The sequence below is a fragment of the Bubalus bubalis genome, chromosome 4, assembly GCF_019923935.1.
Source record: "Bubalus bubalis isolate 160015118507 breed Murrah chromosome 4, NDDB_SH_1, whole genome shotgun sequence".
Lineage (NCBI taxonomy): Eukaryota > Metazoa > Chordata > Mammalia > Artiodactyla > Bovidae > Bubalus > Bubalus bubalis.
In genome coordinates this window covers 18,360,913-18,380,990 of record NC_059160.1, presented here as the reverse complement: position 1 = coordinate 18,380,990, position 20,078 = coordinate 18,360,913, and the positions used below count along the sequence as shown (strand labels likewise).

At 40.9% G+C, this 20,078-nt stretch overlaps 1 protein-coding gene across 1 annotated transcript; it reads right to left on the bottom strand.

The window, feature by feature from the left end:
* Positions 1-1,187: 1,187 nt before the first annotated feature.
* Positions 1,188-10,678, bottom strand: C3AR1 (complement C3a receptor 1). Its single transcript, XM_006042671.4, has 2 exons — positions 10,469-10,678; positions 1,188-4,600 (listed from the first exon to the last, which is right to left on the bottom strand). The coding sequence occupies exon 2, from the start codon at positions 4,581-4,583 to the stop codon at positions 3,138-3,140; it is 1,446 nt and encodes a 481-aa protein (XP_006042733.3). The 5' UTR covers positions 4,584-4,600; positions 10,469-10,678; the 3' UTR covers positions 1,188-3,137.
* Positions 10,679-20,078: the final 9,400 nt, after the last annotated feature.

Here is a 20,078-nt window from a genome sequence, read left to right as displayed (position 1 = left end):
TCAGGCCTTCGGGGCCTTTAGCCCCCCTCTCCGCTAAAACCAGCCTCGCTAAATGGCACAGGACAAACCCAACTCTCTTTGGGCCTCAGTTTCCCCTCCCCTCCCTGAAAGGGAAAGAATACTCCTTTTTCTTGTCGATCCAGCATTGCCAGCCTTGAAAGTTTAGTCATTGTTGTCGTCTTGGGTGACGTGTGCAGAACTACAGGAGCTCACTGCCAAAAGAGGAAATAGAGGAGAGCGTGGGGGAGAGGGACGGAAGGAGCAATTCTCTGGTATCCATCCACCCATCCCTGCCTTTCTCTCTTCAACCCCCATGTTTATGGTTTGGTGAGTCCTTCATACCACCCATAATGCTTTGCATTGGCGCAGGCTGGGAAGGGGGGGTGTATGGGCTCACAAGTTGTTGTTGTTGTTGTTTTTTGCATGCTTTCTTAATAAAAACAAAAAAAAAAACAAAAAGAATGTTTATGGTTTTATCTTCCTGGTGCTGGTGTCGAATTTCTTTTTTGCCAGAGTAGGGAAAAGGGAAATGTGAAATCATTTGTTTTCTACTGCCCCTCCCCCTCATTCCCCCACAGGATCTGACTCTGATTTTTTTGGTAATATTGATAAGAAAGGAAGATTAAAAGCATGGCTCTAGCATTTTTTTTTAATGCTGTTAATTATTGCAAAATATTGTTGGGAGAGGCAGTCCGTCCCGCCTTGCAGCTTGATGTGTGGACTAAACTGCCTTGCTTGCATTCTGGGGTATTTTAAAGATTAAAAATACTACAATTTGAGAAGGACTTGGCTCTCCCTCTGGGACTTTGGGCAAAGCTTACAGGTACTCACCAGAGTTTTACATTGAAAATGAGGGGATTCCAATTCTAGGGATGTCTTCAGAATACATTTCCAAGGGAAACACAACTCTCAAAAGGAGCCCAGAAATGTCAACTATTGAATAGGTACGCCAACTTGGGATAATTATGCCAAGATCATTCACCCTGGTATCCTGTACACTAGCCCTAAGAGTTGAGACTTCTATCCAGGGTCCCATGAGAATGTTGGGGTTTCCAGGAAACTAGCTAATCGTCATTACAGCAAGCCTACAGCTACCCACTATGAGGTTTATTTGCTGTATGTTTAGAGATTATGATATATCCTGAATGTCAATTAAAAGGATCCATGAATCTCTGAGCCTTGCAAGGAACCGTGGAGAAAGAAAGCATTTATTCACATCAAATATACGAGCAGATTAAATTGGAAAGTAGCATGACAAATCACATCATCTTGGATATCATTATTGCACAAGTGAGAGCATTCCTAATGATTTGAAAATTTTCCACATAGCACTTTATACCTCATTTGTAGTCCAGACCCTCCCCTCCACCACTTAACAAGGAACAGTGCTTTGCAAGTCTAAAACATCTCATTTTCTATGTTTCAGGTTAAATCACTGGGCTCAGATGAGGTTAAGTTGTAGTACAAACAAACCTGAAAATGTAGAGGCTTAATATCCATACATAAAACTTCATATACAGAAAAAAACGAGAAGGTGATGGGGTTGGAGGATGCTTTTTTAAAAATGAAAGAAGGGTGGTTGGAATGGATCAGCAAAGTAGCAGAAAATGTGTGCTTGTGAACAAATTAAAGGATGATGGTTAATGAATATTGGGATGCTGCATAAACACAAAATATGAAGGTGTTTAGAAAAAATTCTTCCTCTTCCAAAACAAAAAGACATTTATCATGTACAAAAACTAGCATCATAAGGTCATGACTTAGAAATACCATGGGAAATTTCAGAAGGAATATCTCAGATTGTGGTTTCAAGGGTTATCTCTGGGAAGTGGGAGTAGGAGGAAGGAGAAGCTGGCCAGAGTGGGGCAGGAAACCTCTTAGATTTCATTATGAGCATTGGTTTCTCTTTAAAAAACTGTGTGCATGTATTACATTGGTAAAGATAAAGATTAATAAAAAAACCCCAGATACATCTGATAATTTTGGTGTGAAAAATACACATCTACAGTCATGCTTTTAGGAGTTGGATGGGTAACAAGCCCAGAGGGTACTCAGCTATTTTGCAGTGAATTCAAGAATAGTTGCCTCATCTTCTACTCTTTGTCCTTTTGTTTTAAATAAGTTTCTTGGGAAGTAGTGAGAGCAAATGAGTCATTTGCGTGTTATGAAAGTATTGGTTATTAGAGGCAAAAAGCCTGGAAGAAGATTTCGAGGCAGGAGAGAAGTAAGGGAATTAAGGAGCTTAAGAAAAAGAATGAAAGAGAGATGCTTCTATCAATAAGCAGTTAGAGCAAACAAACGGAGGAGCCATCTGCCCAAACTGTGACTTATATACCATTTCATGAGAAAGTTCTTAGGTGCCCTAAGTAGTCTTTACACAATAGATGCTTATTCAGCTGAAATGAAGGCAACTCAGAATTTGTGTGTCCTGTATCCAGAAAATTCCAAGTAGCAGGCATCTGGCATTGTACTCTGCTCCCAACTTAGTCTCATAACTCCTTGTTTGTTTGTTTTTCACATGTTGCACCAACTTTATTCAGAAACAGTCCTTTTAGAGCTGTTCCTTGTTTTTATAGACTTTTTCTTTTTGCACTTTTTTTTTTTTTTCATTTAAAACCATCACCACTGCCATCACCCCAACAAAGCCATTGAATAAAAGATCATCTTTCACTCAGGGAGCACTAGAAGAAATGGTTTTAAATTGAATCTGGAAGGAAATTTAGAAAATATTTGACAATTGAAACATTATTGTTTTCTTTTGAAACATCATTTTTAAGCAGACTGCATTCTCATTTATCTTACGTGCTTTTGTTTGGGATTGAAATAGACTATCTTTACAGTGATTCCCAAGTTTAGCATTCATCAGAAACAAGAGAGCTTGTGCAAACACTCTTGGGACCCCACTCCCAGAGATTCAGGTTCAGCCAGCCTGCAGGGGGAAGGGCTGGAGAGTTTGTACTTCTGACAACTTTCAAGGTGATGCTCATGCTCCTTGTCTGGGACCACGCTTTGAGAACCTCCAGATGGATTCTTGGACGGTCTCTGCAAGAACCCCCCTGCTCCCCATCTCTCTTGTCTTTTAAGAAACACATTGCGTTCGCCTAAGAACCTCTGCTTAGGTCAATGACTCCATGTTTTCATACAACTGTACTGATACTGTTTCTTTCGAAAGAGGTTTTGTTTTGGGGGCAGCTGGTAGAGTGTGTCACGTCCTCACTGAAAGCTGCCTCCAGAATTCCCTGCATGGACTGTCTTGCTTTTCTCCTAAAGTCCTTTCCCAGGAGAGCATAGAGGAATGGATTGAAGCAACTATTGGCAGTCGCTAGAGCAAGAGACACATGGTCCCAGGACAACAGAGATTCCCCAGAGGGAGTGTCTGGGTCAGTAAACAATAAGAGGACTCCAACAATGTGGTACGGAGCCCAGCAGACAAGGAAGACAACCACCACCACCATAGCCACTCTCAAGAGTTTGCTCCGAGACTTGGTGAAGCGGCTCCGACGCATTTTTAAGATAATGAGACTGTAACAGGCCACCATGATGATAAAGGGCAACAGGAAACCCACCACTAGCCTACTGATGGTTATGGCTACCTGGGGTGTTGGCACTTGATGATCATATGCAAATTGGCCGAAATAATCATCCTGGAAACCTTGTGATAGCTCAGATGTGTATAATGAATCACTGGAGGCATTAGAAAAAAACTCTAAATCAGCAGGGAGAAAAGAATCTGAGTTCTCCAGGGGGTGAGTTCTGTGAGCTTCAATGGGAAAGTCACTGGAGAGTGTAGCTGAGACTTCATCAGCAGACTGAAACAAATCATAATGTGGTTGTTGAACAGATAATCTAGCTGAATCCATAGGGAGTGAGTCTCTAGAAGTTCTTTGAAATTCTTGGGAATGGAGGCCAGTGGTGGCTGCCCAAGGCTGATCCTTGGTTTTCGAAGAGAAGGAATCTAACCTGTCATCCATTTCTCCAGGTGGATAGCTGTCAAAAGACCCGTTTTCCAGTAGATCAAAGGTGAAGTTTGGATAATCTAATGAGCCATAGTGACCAAAATTGTAGCCACACATACTCTGGTTGTCTATAGTGAACGTTTCCCGATATACAAATACAGGTATGCACATTACCAAAGCCACCACCCAGATACAACCACAGATAGTGCAGGCTGTTCCCACGTTGCGATGATTCTGGCACCAGATTGGCCTGAGTACCAACAGACAGCGGTCCAGGCTAATGGTGGTCAGCAAGAAGACGCTGGCAAACATGTTGAGGATGATGATGGAGGGGATGAGCTTGCATAGGAACCAGCCGTAGGGCCAGTGTCCTTGGAGAACCAAGTGGACCAGGGAGAAGGGCAGGGAGAGGCAGCAGATGAAGTCAGCCAAGGTGAGATGGAGAAACCAAACTGTGTTCACTGTCCGTTGCATCTTTAGGCCAGCCACCCACAGAACCAGCCCATTGCCTGGCAACCCCAGTAGGAAAGTGACGCTGAGGATGACCATGGAGAGAATTATGTGGGGTTCATCCCAGGGCTGTGAGTGTAGGTCAGTTGAATTGGTCTCAGCAGAGAAAGACTCCATCTTCTTTGCTCCAACTTCTGTAAAAATATAAACAAAAATATTAAAACTAAAATGCATATTCATAGAATTCTAACTTAAAGATGGAGAGCCACAAAGACCCTAACACTGGTTTATTTTATATTCCTTAACTTCACATTGGATTACTCAAAAACATACTCTGAAAGACAATGTAAAATCTACTGTACTGACATAGAGAACAGACTGTGGTTGCCGAGGGAAAGGGGAGTATTGGGAGTTTGGGATTAGCAGATGCAAACCAGTATATATAGGATAGTTAAACAACAAGGTCCTATTGTATAGCACACGGAACTGTATCCAACATCCTGAGATAAAACATAATGGAACAGAATATGAAAAAGAAAATGTAAGTGTATAACAGAGTCACTTTGCTTTACAGCAGAAATTAACACAACATGGTAAATCAACTATGTGCTGTGCTAAGTTGCTTCAGTTGTGCCTGACTCTTTGCGACCCTATGGACTGTTAGCCCTCCAGGCTTTGTCTGTCCATGGGATTCTCCATCGAAGAATACTGGAGTGGATTGTCATGCCCTCCAGATTGTCATGCCCTTCTCCTGGGAATCTTCCCTACCCAGGAATCAAACCCATATCCTTAAGGCTCCTGCATAGGCAGGTGGGTTCTTTACCACTAGCACCACCTGGGAAGCCCTTGATTTCCTTACCACCTATCATTGCTTTCTAATTTGTTTTTTATGAATATACCTTGGGTAAAATAGCTTGATTATTACAGAAACAGAAATCATTCATGAAGAAAATTAGAAAACATAAACAGGCAAAAATAAGAAAATAAAAATATACCACTAGTCAGTGATTACTCTTAAATATCTTTTTAAAAAAATATTTTTATTTATTTGGCTATGTCAGGTCTTAGTTGCATGTGGGATCTTTAGTTGCAGCATGTGGGATTTAGTTCCCTGACCAGGAGTTGAACCCGGGCCCCCTGCATTGGGAGAGCAAAGTTGTATCCACTGGATACTACTGGTGGGCTGGTGGGCCCTGGTGCCTGGTGGACTGCACTGGTGGGCTGCCTGGTGGGCCCTGGTGCCTGGTGGGCTGCTCCAGGGAATTCCCACACTTTTAGTATCTTAATTTACATTTTTCTGGATCTTTATTCACATTCATATGTGTGTACTATATGTATATATATTTTTTATTAAGAAAAATTTAATGAAATTAGATTACACTGTGCATACTGGTATTTAAATTGTTTTAATTGTGGTGAAATACAGTGGCTCAGTTGGTAAAGAATCCATCTGCAATGCAGGGGATGTGAATTTGATCACTGGGTGAGGAAGGTTCCCCTGGAGAAGGGAATGGCAACCCACTCCAGTATTCTTGCCTGGAAAATCCCATGGACAGAGGAGCCTGGAGGGCTACAGTTGGCTTGCAGTGAGTCAGACATGACTGAGAGACTAAACCACCACCACCACATATAACAAAATTTACCATCTTAACCATTTTTAAGGGTACAGCTCAGTAGTGTTGGGTTTTTTACATTATTGTACAATTTCTAGAACTTTCTCATCTTGTAAAGCTGAAATTCTCTATCTTTTAAAAAACAGTTCCTCACTTCCCTTTCCCCAAAGTCCATGGCAATCACCAGCCTACTATTGGTTTCTGTGCATTTGACTACTCTTAGTTGTTCAGTCGCTCAGTCCTGCGCAACTCTTTGCAACCCCATGCACTACAGCACACCAGGCTTCCCTGTCCTTCACCATCTCCCAGAGCCTGCTCAAACTCATGTCCATTGAGTTGGTAATGCCATCCAACCTTCTCATCCCCTGTCATCCCGTTCTCCTCTTGCCTTCAATTTTTCCCAGCATCAGGGTCTTTTCCAGTGAATCAGATCTTTGCATCAGGTGGCCAAAGGATTGGAGTTTCAGCTTTAGCATCAGTCCTTCCAATGAATATTCAGGATTGATTTCATTTAGGATTGACTGGTTTGATCTCCTTGCAGTCCAAGTGATTCTCAAGAGTCTTCTCCAACACCACAGTTCAAAAGCATCAGTTCTTCGGTGCTCAGCTTTCTTTATGGTCCAACTCTCACATCCATACAATAACTACTGGAAAAACCATAGCTTTGACTAGATGGACCTTTGTCAGCAAAGTAATGTCTCTGCTTTTTAACATGCTGTCTAGGTTGGTCATAGCAAGCGTCTTTTAATTTCATGGGTGCAGTCATTGTCCGAAGTGATTTTGAAACCCAAGAAAATAAAGTCTGTAACTCTTTCCATTATTTCCCCATCTATTTGCCAAAAAGTGATGGAATCGGATGCCATAATCTTCATTTTTTTGAATGTTGAGTTTTAAGTCAGCTTTTTCACTTTCCTCTTTCGCTTTCATTAAGAGGTGCTTTAGTTCCTCTTTGTTTTCTGCCATAAGGGTGATATCATCTTCATATCTGGGGTTATTGATATTTCTCCCAGAAATTCTGATTCCAGCTTGTGCTTCACCCAGCCTGGCTTTTCACATAATGTACTCTGCATATAAGTTAAATAAGCAGGGTGACAATATACAGCTTTGATGTACTCCTTTTCCTATTTGGAACCAGTCTGTTGTTCCATGTCCAGTTCTAACTGCTGCTTCTTGACCTGCATACCGGAGGCAGGTAATGTGGTCTGGTAGTTCCATCTCTTGAAGAATTTTCCACAGTTTCTTGTGATCCACACAGTCAAAGGCTTTGGCATAAAGCAGAAGTAGATGTTTTTCTGGAATTCTCTTGCTTTTTCTATGATCTAACGATGTTGGCAATTTGATCTCTGCTTCCTCTGCCTTTTCTAAATCCAGCTTGAACATCTGGAAGTTCTCGGTTCACATACTGTTGAAGCCTAGCTTGAAGGATTTTGAACATTACTTTGCAAGCATGTGAAATGAGTGCAATTGTGCTGTAGCCTGAACATTCTTTGGCATTGCCCTTGTTTGAAATTGGAATGAAAACTGACTTTTCCAGTCCTGTGGCCACTGCTGAGTTTTCCAAATTTACTGGCATATTGAGCGCAGCACTTTCACAGCATCATCTTTTAGGGTTGATTACTCTAGATCCCTTGTCTAGATGGAATACTATAGCATTTGTCTTTTTGTGACTGGTTTATTTCACTTGGCAAAATATCCTCAAGGTTCATCCATGTTGTAGTGTGTGTCAGAATTCTCTTCTTTTTTAAGACAATAATATTCCACTCTATGTGTGTACCACATTTTATTTATCCATTCATCTGTCAATGGACATTGGAGTTACTTCCACATTTTAGCTATTGCGGATGCTATTGCTATGAATGTGGGTGTAAATGCATATTGTTTTATATAAACTGCTTTCTTTGATCACTTTTATCACTTAGCAGTCCCCATATTTACAGTAAGACTTACCTTGATGAATATTCAGACTTTATCCTTTTTTTCCCGCTATCCCCCAAATATCCCTTATAGCTGATTTGTCAACAATTGTATCCAGTTAAGGATTACACTTTGCACCAGGATATTTCTTAAGCTTTTTAATTTAGCAGCTTCTCTTTTTCAAGGATACTGGTTTGTTTTGGGGTCTGTTGTTCTCACCAGTTACCTCTTTACCCTTTGTAATTAGTCTTCTATCCCATTACTCTGCTAAAACTACCTCTAGAGAATAAATACAAGCATCTTTTTCTCTATCTTTATCCTCCACAATATCCCTATTACTTTACATTGGCTTCTTATCACTCTCTTTCTCTTGGCCTCTGTGACATAACACTTCCCTAATTTTCTTTTCTTTTTTTTTTTTGGCTGTGCTGGGTCTTCACTGAATAACGTGGGCTCTGTGGTTGTGGCTCATGGGCTTAGCTGCCCTGTGGCACGTGGGATCTTAGTTTTGCGACCAGGGATTAAACCCACCTACCCTGCATTGGAAGGCAGATTCTTAACCACTGGACTGCTAGGGAAATTCCTGTAATTTTTAACATTCCTGTAAACATACCTAACTTTATAGCTTTCCTGAACCACTCACTATTCCAAGTCAATGCCATTTTCTATTCCTTGGCGACTGCTGTTTACTTCTGTCTGGAATGATGTTCTCTACCTTAACCTCCTCTTTCCTCCATTCTTAATCACTGTCTGTTGAAATCCTAGTTATGCTGAAATCCTAGTCATTCTTCAAGATCAAGCTCAAATATATTTTCCTTGAAACCTCTCTTATAATCCCAATCATAATTTACTTCTTCAGCCTCCTAAATTTTGTGTGTGTGTATGGTGGGGTTTGAACCACTTTTTGTATTCTCTGTGCAATGGTGCATTTTGTTCTGCATTACAATTATTTTCATGGCTGTCTTGTCTATTATTCTAGCCTTAAGTTTCATAATGGTAAAAAAATTTATTTCTAAATGCTTGCTCCACAGAATTTAGCACAATGCTTTGTAAGACGTAAGGATTAAAGATTACTTGAATGGATGGATGTTCATACTTGGGGTTTCTTTTCTTTTTCTATTAAATTAAAATTTTTAATTTGTACTCGCTTAATTCGGTAAGGATGCTATCTCTTCTAACTTCCTTTTTTTGTTTTCCAGTTCCCAATTCTTGTTGGCTGTAACAGCATTTTATGTTTCCTTTGGTAGAAACCCAGAATACCATATGACTTGTTCTGCTGAGTTGACTAAATGCTAGCATAGGGATTAGCAGAAGTTAAAATAACAAAACAAAATAACAAAAAAGAAGAAGTGCTTCTCATTCTCTATTCTGTAGCCTTGCTTATTCTAATATTCGAGGCCTGTCAGGTTCACTTCCTTTGCTGCTGTGCATGGCAGCTACCTTGACCACCTGTCCTACACACATATTCACGCATCATTCATAAAATATAGAGAGATGGGGAGAGTCATAGAATTCAAGGCCTGAAAAGAAAGTTAGCAATTATTTCTTCTTGTTTCTATATTTATTTGATAATTTTGGACACTGAAACTCAACAAATTAGGGGGCTTTTACATAGTCACAACTAGGAGTGATCTCAAATCCTAGGTCCAATTACTATCAGGCCAAAACTCTTTTTACTACAAATAGTCACGTAACAGAAAAGCCTTTGGTATTGCTAATAGAGAAAGGCATCAAGAGCAGCACAATAATAAAGAATAAGTAAATAATAAAGATTGAAAAGAGAAAAATTCTAATGCAAAGAAACTGAATCATCTGGCATGAGCTATACTTTAAATATAATATTTTGAAATGAAAATGTATCTGAATCAGAATCTTAAAAATCTTTCAGTTCAAGGTAACTTTTTATATTTCTCCAAGTGTTTGGTTGAAAAGTACCTCTCTCTCTATTTTTTTTAAGTTTTCAATACGGAATTGGTTTTGGTTGAAAAGTAACTCTCTCTATATACATATTTTAAATTTTCAATACTGAATTGACCAATCAGAATTAAAAAGATAAGTAAAATCCTGAAACTAAAATTCAGCTATAATAGGGAAAGAAAAGTAGATACCAGAATCAAATACTAATAACAGGATGACAGAATCAGTAGCAATAAGAATGTGGAAAAAAATAAAAGAGAAAAAGAGCGACATGAAATAGAAAAAATATATATGTTAAGAAAAATACATAATCACTGATTTGGAAAATGGAACTATTGGGAAAAGCTGGAATCAAATATCAGAAGGAGAAACAGCCAATTTAAGAGCGGGGAAAATGATGTAAAAATTCAATATTAGTTCCAGAATGAAATGTAAACAGCAAAGATAAATAGAACATGGAATAGTTAGAAAAAGAAAAAAGGTGGACATGGGAATAAAGCAAAAGAAATAACAGCTGGGGAAAGAAGGGGGAATAGAAAATAATGACCTTAAAACCATTATCTACAATGAAGAGAACAAGCTGGGCATAAGTCATCAGGTGCATCTAGGTTTCCTTACCAAAAACCCGAGATAATAGCTGAAGGCTTCCGCATAGGTCTGGAGGTCCCCACTTGTCCCGTCTGGTCCCCGCCCTTGACCACAGTCAAGTCCTGAAGTACAGTTAGGAACTTTGATGAGCGCCTCCTCTTTCCTCTCTCCGTTTCTGATGATAAACCAAACCCAACACTTTCCACTACCATCTGACTCCACAGGAAGAGTTTCAAAGTGAGTCATTTCTGAATGTCTCAGATAAGAAAAGTTAAAAAACAGAAGCGGAAGAGCATGGTTCTCAGAAGTTTTCAGCAGTATGGTTAGAGTATGGTCAGAGAAAGCACTTTTGTACATGAGCTTCCCACTTGATAGGGTTTTGCTTTTTTGTTTTGTTTTAGAAAATGGTCCAGTCGTATATGAATGTGGGTGAGGAGTAACTAGGGGGAATGACCCTCAAAACCCCATGTAATAAATCTCAACCAACATCTCTTATGCGCTTAGTATGTGTCAAGGAATGTATCATGCAAAAATCAGAGTTTTTTGTATCATGCAAAAAACTATATTCTTATTTCTAGAGAGTCATGATCTGGTGTGAATATGCACCTATACAACAACAACAAAAAATGCTGTAATACAATCCAGACCATAATGATAGAAGTAGCAGCAGAAGTAAAATACTGAATAGTAGAAAATAACAGGGGTGTATTTAGCCTGGGGCAATCTAGGAAAGTAGAATTAAGATCTGGGCAGGTCCTTCAAGATTATGGGATTTCTCTCAAAAGAGGTGACAAACTATTTTACTTATTTATTTATTTGACTGCGCTGTGGCATGTGAGCTCTTAGTACCCCAACCAGGAATCAAACCTGTGACCCCTGTAGTGGAACCTCCAAGTCTTAACTACTGAGCCACCAGGGAATTCCTAGTGACAAGCTGTTTAGAATGTTTAAATGGCACACAGTGGCATCTGGCCCCATCACTTCACGGCAAATAGATGGGGAAACAGTGGAAACAGTGGCTGACTTTATCTTTTTGGGCTCCAAAATCACTGCAGATGGTGACTACAGCCATGAAATTAAATGGTGCTTACTCTTTTGAAGGAAAGTTATGATCAACCTAGACAGCATATTAAAAAGCAGAGACATTACTTTGCCAACAAAGGTCCGTCTAGTCAAGGCTATAGTTTTTCCAGTAGTCATGTATGGATGTGCTGCTGCTGCTAAGTTGCTTCAGTCGTGTCCGACTCTGTGTGACCCCACAGACAGCAGCCCACCAGGCTCCCCCGCCCCTGGGATTCTCCAGGGAAGAACACTGGAGTGGGTTGCCATTTCCTCCTCCAATGCATGAAAGTGAAAAGTGAAAGTGAAGTTATTCAGTTGTGCCCGACTCTTAGCGACCCCATGGACTGCAGCCCACCAGGCTCCTCCGTCCATAAAGAAAGCTGAGCACTGAAGAATTGATGCTTTTGAAATGTGGTGTTGGAGAAGACTCTTGAGAGTCCCTTGGACTGCAAGGAGATCAAACCAGTCCATCCTAAAGGAGATCAGCCCTGGGTGTTCATTGGAAGGACTGATGCTGAAGCTGAAACTCCAATACTTTGGCCACCTGATGTGAAGAGCTGACTCATTTGAAAAGACCCTGAAGCTGGGAAAGATAGAGGGCAGGAGGATAAGTGGACGACAGAGAATGAGATGGTTGGATGGCATCACCGACTCAATGGACATGAGTTTGGGTAAACTCTGGGAGCTGGTGATGGACAGGGAGTCCTGGTATGCTGTAGTCCATGGGGTCACAAAGAGTCGGACATGACTGAGCAACTGAACTGAACTGAACTGAATCACCTTGCTATGAAAATTTGAGGTAATTAGAATTATATTCTTCCTCCACATGTCAACTTCAAATGTTTATGTGTATAAGTGACATTGTTTTGATTTATAAAATTGTCATTCTTGATTGTTTTTCAGTCCCTAAATTGTGTCTGCTTCTGAGACGCCATGGACTGCAGCCTGCCAGGCTTCCCTGTCCTCTATCTCTTGGGGTTTGCTCAAATCAAGTCCATTGAGTCAGTGATGCCATCCAACCATCTCACCCTCTGTTGCCTCCTTCTCTTCCTGCCTTCCTGCCTTCAATCTTTCCCAGCTTCAGGGTCTTTTCCAGTGAATCGGCTGTTTGCTTCAGGTGGCCAAAGTATTGGAGCTTCAGCTTCAGCATCAGTCCTTCCAGTGAATATTCATGGTTGATTTCTTTTAGGATTGATTGGTTTGATCTCCTTGCATTCTTGATTATTACTGTAAAAATATATAAATAAATAAATGCAGCATAGTCAGAGTCTGGTGGGTGGGTAAGAGATTCAAACATTGGAAAACAGGCAGCAGTCTAGTTAATTGAATTAAATTAGTAAATTAATTACTTGGATTAACTAATTCCTTGGATTAATTAGTTTATCAGGAAGGAGTGCAGAAGACTGAAGAGGGACCTTGAGCAGTGATTTCTCCTTAAAGTAGACCTTGAATGCAATTCTCACTCACACTATCCCTTTACATATAAACATGTGAAATAAAGGTTTCAGTTTATATGAATCAACTTATTGTCCAAACAGTAACATCTACATCCCCCCTTGTTTGCAGCCAAATCTCCATGGAATATTTTTGAGGCAGAAATACCCAAGAAAATGCCAAGAGTTGAGTTTTACTTATTTTTTTTTCCATTGTTATTATTTAGAAGAGTAGTATGTGAGCGTATTCAGTCACTCAGTCATGCGTGTCTGACTCTTTTTGACTCCATAGACTGTAGCCCACCAAACTCCTGTCAATGGAATTTTCCAGGCAAGAATACTGGAGTGGGTTGCCATTTCCTTCTCCAGGGGATTTTCCTGACTCAGGGATCAAACCCACGTCTCTTGTGTCTTCTGCACTGGCAGGTGGATTCCTCACCTCTGAGTCACCTGGGAAGTCACTTATCTTTTAATATCAAGACCTATTAGTTCACATCATACTTTTAAAGTTATTTCATATTATACCACTTAGTCAATTATTCCCCTTTGTGGATATTCTATTTTTATCCAATTTTAAGCAGTTATAAACAATGCCTCAATGAGTAGTCTTATGTTTTACATATCTCAGAATATTTCTGTAGAATAGTTTCCTAGAATTGTATTTGCTAAATTTATGTATGTGCAGCATATTAAAAAACAGAGACATTACTTTGTCAACAAAGGTCGATCTAGTCAAGGCTATGGTTTTTCCAGTGGTCATGTATGGACGTGAGTTGGACTATAAAGAAAGCTGAGTGCCGAAGAATTGATGCTTTTGAACTGTGGTGTTGACGAAGACTCTTGCGAGTCTCTTGGACTGCAAGGAGATCCAACCAGTCCATCCTAAAGGAGATCAGTCCTGGGTGTTCATTGGAAGGACTGATGTTGAACCTGAAACTCCAATACTTTGGCCACCTGATGCGAAGAGCTGACTCATTTGAAAAGACCCTGATGGGAAAGACTGAGGACAGGAGGAGAAGGGGACGACAGAGGATAAGATGGTTGGATGGCATAACCAACTCAATGGACATGGGTTTGGGTGGACTCCAGGAGCTGGTGTTGGACAGGGAGGCCTGGCGTGCTGCGGTTCATGGGATCGCAAAGAGTTGGACACGACTGAGCAACTGAACTGAACTGATGCACAGTTTTGAAAGCTATGTCATTTCCCACTAAGGAGACTCTACCAGGTTATATGCCCACCAACAGTGGAGAGGGTAACTATTCCCCTTGCAAAAGGTAGGGCCTTTATCAATAAGTTCAGTACCATAACAAGTACTCTGCTCTTACTATAAACACTATGTAGTTTACACTGTGGGAGATTGAAAAACAAACAGCTGTGTATATACAATTATAATAATACAGTAAGGGCTGTTAGCAGAGTAACCCTGGGAACAGGAAGAGGGAACGACTAATTCTCACTGAAGCAAACAGGGAGATAATGCACTGAAGAGCTGAGCTTTAACAATGGGTAGACATTTGACAGATACTAATAGTGCTACAAAAGAATTTATCCCTGGGTTGGGAATATCCCCTGGAATAGAAAATGGCAACCCGCTGCAGTATTCTTGCCTGGAAAATCCCCTGGAGTGTTACAGTCCATGAGATTGCAAAAAGAGCTGGACCCAACTGAGTGACTGAGTACTTGCATACATATGTACATAATAGTGCTGTAAAAGAATTTATTTCTGTATCCTGGTAGACCAAGAGTTTGCTCCTATCTCCAGTGCCTGCTGCCATGCTTGGAATAACCTGTGTCTGGAGAACCAATAAAGGAATAAATGAAAAATGAATGTTTAGTTGAAAAGGATGCTGGCTTTTGAATATATAATCCAAAAATTAATTCTGGTCTTTAAAGTTATTTCTGGTGTGGATCCAGTTTTACTGATTCCTTTTTCTCAAGAGATTATACAGCATTTAAAACCAGGTGGAGGGACTTCCCTGGTGGTCCAGAGGCTAAGACTCCTCTCTCCCAATGCAGGGGACCTGGGTCAGGGAACTAGATCCCACATGCCACAGCTAAGAGTTTGCATATTGTAAGGAAGATTGAAGGTGCCACGTGTCACAACTAAGATTCAGAGCAGCCAAATAGATAAAAATTAAAAACAAAAGCCAGTTGGAGAACTTCCAGCTGTATTACTTAGATTTGCAGATCAAGAAGGAAATTACTGAAGGCACCTTGTGAATAGGGCTTTTATTTCTGGAGGGTGTCTGTCCCTTCTCATAAAGCATTAGCTGTTTTATGGTGTAATATGGGCTTCCCTTATGGCCCAGCTGGTTAAGAGTCCGTCTGTAATGCAGAAAACCTGGGTTTGACCTGGGTTGGGAAGATTCCCTGGAGAAGGGAAAGGCTACCCTCTTCAGTATTCTGGCCTGGAGAATTACGTGGACTGGATAGTCCATGGGGTTGCAAAGAGTCAGACATGACTGATCAACTTTCACTTTCATGGTGTACTATGGAAAAATTGGGCGCAATGTATGTGATTCTCCTCTGTTTTGTTCCTTTTTAGTATCTAATTATAAACTTCTAAGCAGAGATCAGATATTTTGGAAAGACTTAAATTTTGAATATATGTTGCAACACAGTCATATTAAAACCTTTTACAAGTCACTGATTAATTCTACATTTTCAATAACAGAAATCTGTATTCACTTGGTCAAAATAAAAGTTTTAGAATTGTAGACTCTCTGTCTTGCTCTGTCTGAGAGAATTAAAAATGAATATATGACAAATTTTCTGTCTTTAATGAAAAATGATTAGATTCATTATTAGACCATATACGTGCAGGCATGCATGCTAAGTCAATTCAGTCATGTCCGATTCTTTGTGACCCCATGGACTATAGCCCATCAGGCTCTTCTGTCCATGGGATTCTCCAGGCAAGAATACTGGAGTGGGTTGCCTTGCCGTCCTCCAGGGGATCTTCCTGACCCAGGGATTGAATCCGAGTCTCATATGTCTCCTGCATTGGCAAGCAAGTTCTTTACCACTAGAGCCACCTGGGAAGCCCATTAGACCATATATAATTATACTGTAAATGAAAAATAACCAAATGCCAAATACTATGATAATGTAGACAAATGCTATGGCTAGTTAGCAAAGGATGAAACTGATGATGACTGGTTGAGTTTAGAATTAGCTGGAAATTTTTTCATGGAAGAAAACTATTGAGGTGAAAAATGCTCTAGATTAGGAATCTGAATTCTAGTTTAATTTGTTTTTCATTTTTTTCAAAATAAAAATAAAGCAAGCTTTATTTAGAAGATAGGGGCTTCTCTCGTAGCTCAGTCGGTAAAGAATCTGTCTGCGATGCAGGAGACTCGGGTTTGATTCCTGGCTTGGGAAATCCTGATAAAGCTGGTGGTATCCGTTTTGGTTAGTAAAGTTCAGCTCAAGTGTTTTAACAGGTCTTTATTGCCATCACAGACTGACATGCCAAGGGCATTCTGAATGCCAGTGACAGATTGAAGTTATTTCAAAATCCAAGATGGTATCAAAAGCTGTGAGTTTGGATTTTTCTTAAAGTTAGACTAACACACTTTTATGGTAAAGAGTCTGCCTGCAATGTGGGGAGACTGGGTTCGATCCTAAATCAGGAAGATCCCCTGGAGGAGGGCAAGGCAACCCACTCCAGTATTCTTGCCTGGAGAATCCCATGGACAGAGGAGCCTGATAGACTACTGTCCACGGGGTGGCAAAGAGTCAGAACCGACTGAGCGACTAGTACACTTTTATACGAGTGACTAGATTACTTCATTTTGAAAATGAAAATGCTACAGTGAACAAATCCCCTTCTCCACAGATCCCTGAGGCAATGGTGCAGTTGCCTCTGACAGCCAAAATCTCAACATTTCAACAGAGGGGAGCTAAAAGGAACTGGGAAAATGAAAAGCAAAATTAATAACTGTAATTGTAATTGACATAGGCAGCTGTTACTTGTGGCAAACCGAAGCCTAGTCTGATGTGATTCCTGTTTCCTCACATTTCACTGATACCTTACCAGATGGTAACGACATTCTTGAAGTAATGTACCAAGTCTAGAGTGGGAAGGCCCAGACTGTGAGTGGACAGAATGCATTTTTGCATCCAGTTGCCTTAGGTGGTACAGTTCACTAAGGACAAATACGCAGTGGGAAGACCCACTAGCCAAACGTAACTAGAGAAGAGGATAGTAAATGCATAATCAGCACAGTGAGTTCTAGTTTTAGCCTTAACTACTTGACCTTGGGCTGGATGCTTGACCTAGAATTTTTTTTCTTAGATATAAAATTAAAGGATTGGACTGAATGATCTCTAACATTTCTTTTACATTTGACAACCCATAATTCTCCCATTTCAAGCAGGGGCAAAACACACATTAAGGTGGAGGGAAGGCAGTGGCACCCCACTCCAGTACTCTTGCCTGGAAAATCCTATGGACAGAGGAGCCTGGTAGCCTGCAGTGCATGGGGTCGCTAAGAGTCAAACACGACTGAGCGAATTCACTTTCACTTTTCACTTTCATGCATTGGAGAAGGAAATGGCACCCCACTCCAGTGTTCTTGCCTGGAGAATCCCAGGGACGGGGGAGCCTGGTGGGCTGCCGTCTATGGGGTCGCACAGAGTCGGACACGACTGAAGTGACTTAGCAGCAGCAAGACCAACATTAGACTTTCCTGGTGGCTCAGGCGGTAAAGCTTCTGTCTACAATGTGGGAGGCCGGGGTTGAATCCCTGGGTTGGGAAGATCCCCTGGAGAAGGAAATGGCAATCCACTCCAGTACTCTTGCCTGGAAAATCCCATGGACAGAGGAGCCTGGTAGGCTACAGTCCATAGGGTCGCAAAGAGTCGGACACGACTGAGCAACTTCACTTTCACTTTCAAGACCAACACGAGTGGTTGATACAAATCAAGCGGGTTGCCTTGAGCAAAAATCATATGTGGGAGTTACAGAAGCTATGTAGAGAGCCCAAGTTTGAATCCTAGTTCTGCCCCCTATTAATTGTGTGATCATTCAGGAGTTATTCTGGCTTTCCTGGTGGCTCCAGTGATAAAGAATCCACCTGTTGATGCAGGAGACAAAATAGACGTGGGTTCGATCCCTGGGTTGGGAAGATCCTCTGGAAGAGGGCATGGCAACCCACTCCAGTATTCTTGCCTGGGGAATTCCATGGACAGAGGAGCCTGGCAGGCTATAGTCCATGGGGTCGCACAGAGTCAGACACGACTGAAGCGACTTAGCATGAACACACAGGAGTTATTTAGTCTCTGTGTTTTCACTTCCTTGCCTGCAAAACAGGGAGTGTGTCAGATTTTTATTTATTGATACTCAAGCCCATTTCCATCCTTTCTTGTTATTTCTCTATGAGAAGCTTGGGTATTGCATTTCCTAGACCTTCACTTTGGTAGGATCTGAACAGTAGCCTATTAGTTATTTATTTTATCCAATCTTCCAATTTATCCCATGCCCCTTTCCCCCTTAATACCCATAAGCTTGTTCTCTACCTGTGTCTCTTTCTGCTTTGCAAATAAGTTGTCTGTACCATTATTTTTAGATTCCATATATAAGCGATAGCATATTTATCTTTCTCTGTCTGACTTACTTTTCACTCAGCATGAAAGTTTCTAGGTCCATCCATGTTGCTGCAAATGACTTTATCTTTTTTTATGGCTGAGTAATAGTGTGTTGTATATATGTACCACATTTTCTTTATCCATTCCTCCATCTATGGACATTTAATTTTTGTGCAAAGTTTGCAAACATGTTTTTAAAATAAAAGAACAAAACCTATAACATAGAATAAACATTAAAAATATTAAAATATGAAAGAGAGACTGAAAGAGGAATCATTTAGTTTCTGACTTCTGCAGCCACAAACAACTCTGGTGGGCTTCTGCAACGAAGATGGCAGGGAATCTTGGCAGCTGCTAGTGGCTGTGGGCTCTGGCCAGGATTGCTAGTTTTGTTACTTAAAGGTGTGGGGTCCAGTTACTTGCTGCTCAAAAGCCAATAAATGGGTCAGGTTTCTGGAAATGAAAGTTTGCTTTGTTTTAGATGTTGGTAGCCACCCAAGGAAGAGAGATTGAAAGGGAAGTAAACTGAGTGTTTCTTGAACATCCTTTGTGACTTTAGTTCCATGAAACCCAAAATGGACAAGAAATAAGGCTTTAGTTTATGTTCATCTAGTCTAATGAGAGGCCGTAAGAAAATTGGTGGGGGTGGGACAGGATTCAGGATTATTGAAGGGTAGATGGCTCTCATAAATGTTTGATGTGTAGATAAATTTTTGAGTACATTTTGATGGATCTTTTAGGTTATCTATCTTATTTGTGCACTATTTAGAAAATGTCCTCTGTTTCCTTTCTCCTTTTGCCTTTTCTTCCCCAGTTTATTTCCACCAGAATCTGGGCAAGGCGGTGATACAAAATGATACTGGTTTGAAAAACCACGCAGTTTTTCCCTCTGTGCAGGGAAAACACCAGGTCTCCAGCTCCCAAATGTCTCTTTCACTTTCACACAGGACATTTCACTTTCGACACTTCTGGTCACCAAAGGTGTGTTTTTTTTTCTTTCTTTTTTTTGCTGCACTGTGGAAAACTTACCTGATGAGGGATCAAACCAGCTGTACCCCTGCAGTAGAAGCATGGAGTTTTAACCCCTGGACCACTAAGGAAGTCCCCAAATGTGTGTGTGTTCTTTCCCCACATCAAATAATTCTGCAACACCAGCTGGCTGTCCTACAATTTAACCCAATTCTGACACTATCTACCTGGAGATAGCATCACATTCTACAGGTTAAAGGCTGAACTTCCCAGGTGGCATAGTGGTAAAGAATCCACCTGCCAATACAGAAGACACAAGACACCTGGGGTCCATCGCTGGGTTGGGAAGATCCCCCTGGAGGAGGAAATGACAACCCACTCCAGTGTTCTTGCCTTGGAATCTCATGGACAGAAGAGCCTGGTGGGCTACAGTCTATGGGGTCACAAAGAGTCATACATGACTGAGCATGCATGTGATTCCATAAGACTGCTCCCAACTTCAGATGCCAATCACAAGTTGTAGGTTCCCCATGTTCCCCACAAATTCTGTCTGTCTTGACTACAAATTAGGGATTCTCATGATTTT

Bases quoted from the DNA above. Each gene is read 5' to 3' on its own strand.
- C3AR1 (XM_006042671.4), bottom strand. From the start codon at position 4,583: ATGGAGTCTTTCTCTGCTGAGACCAATTCAACTGACCTACACTCACAG.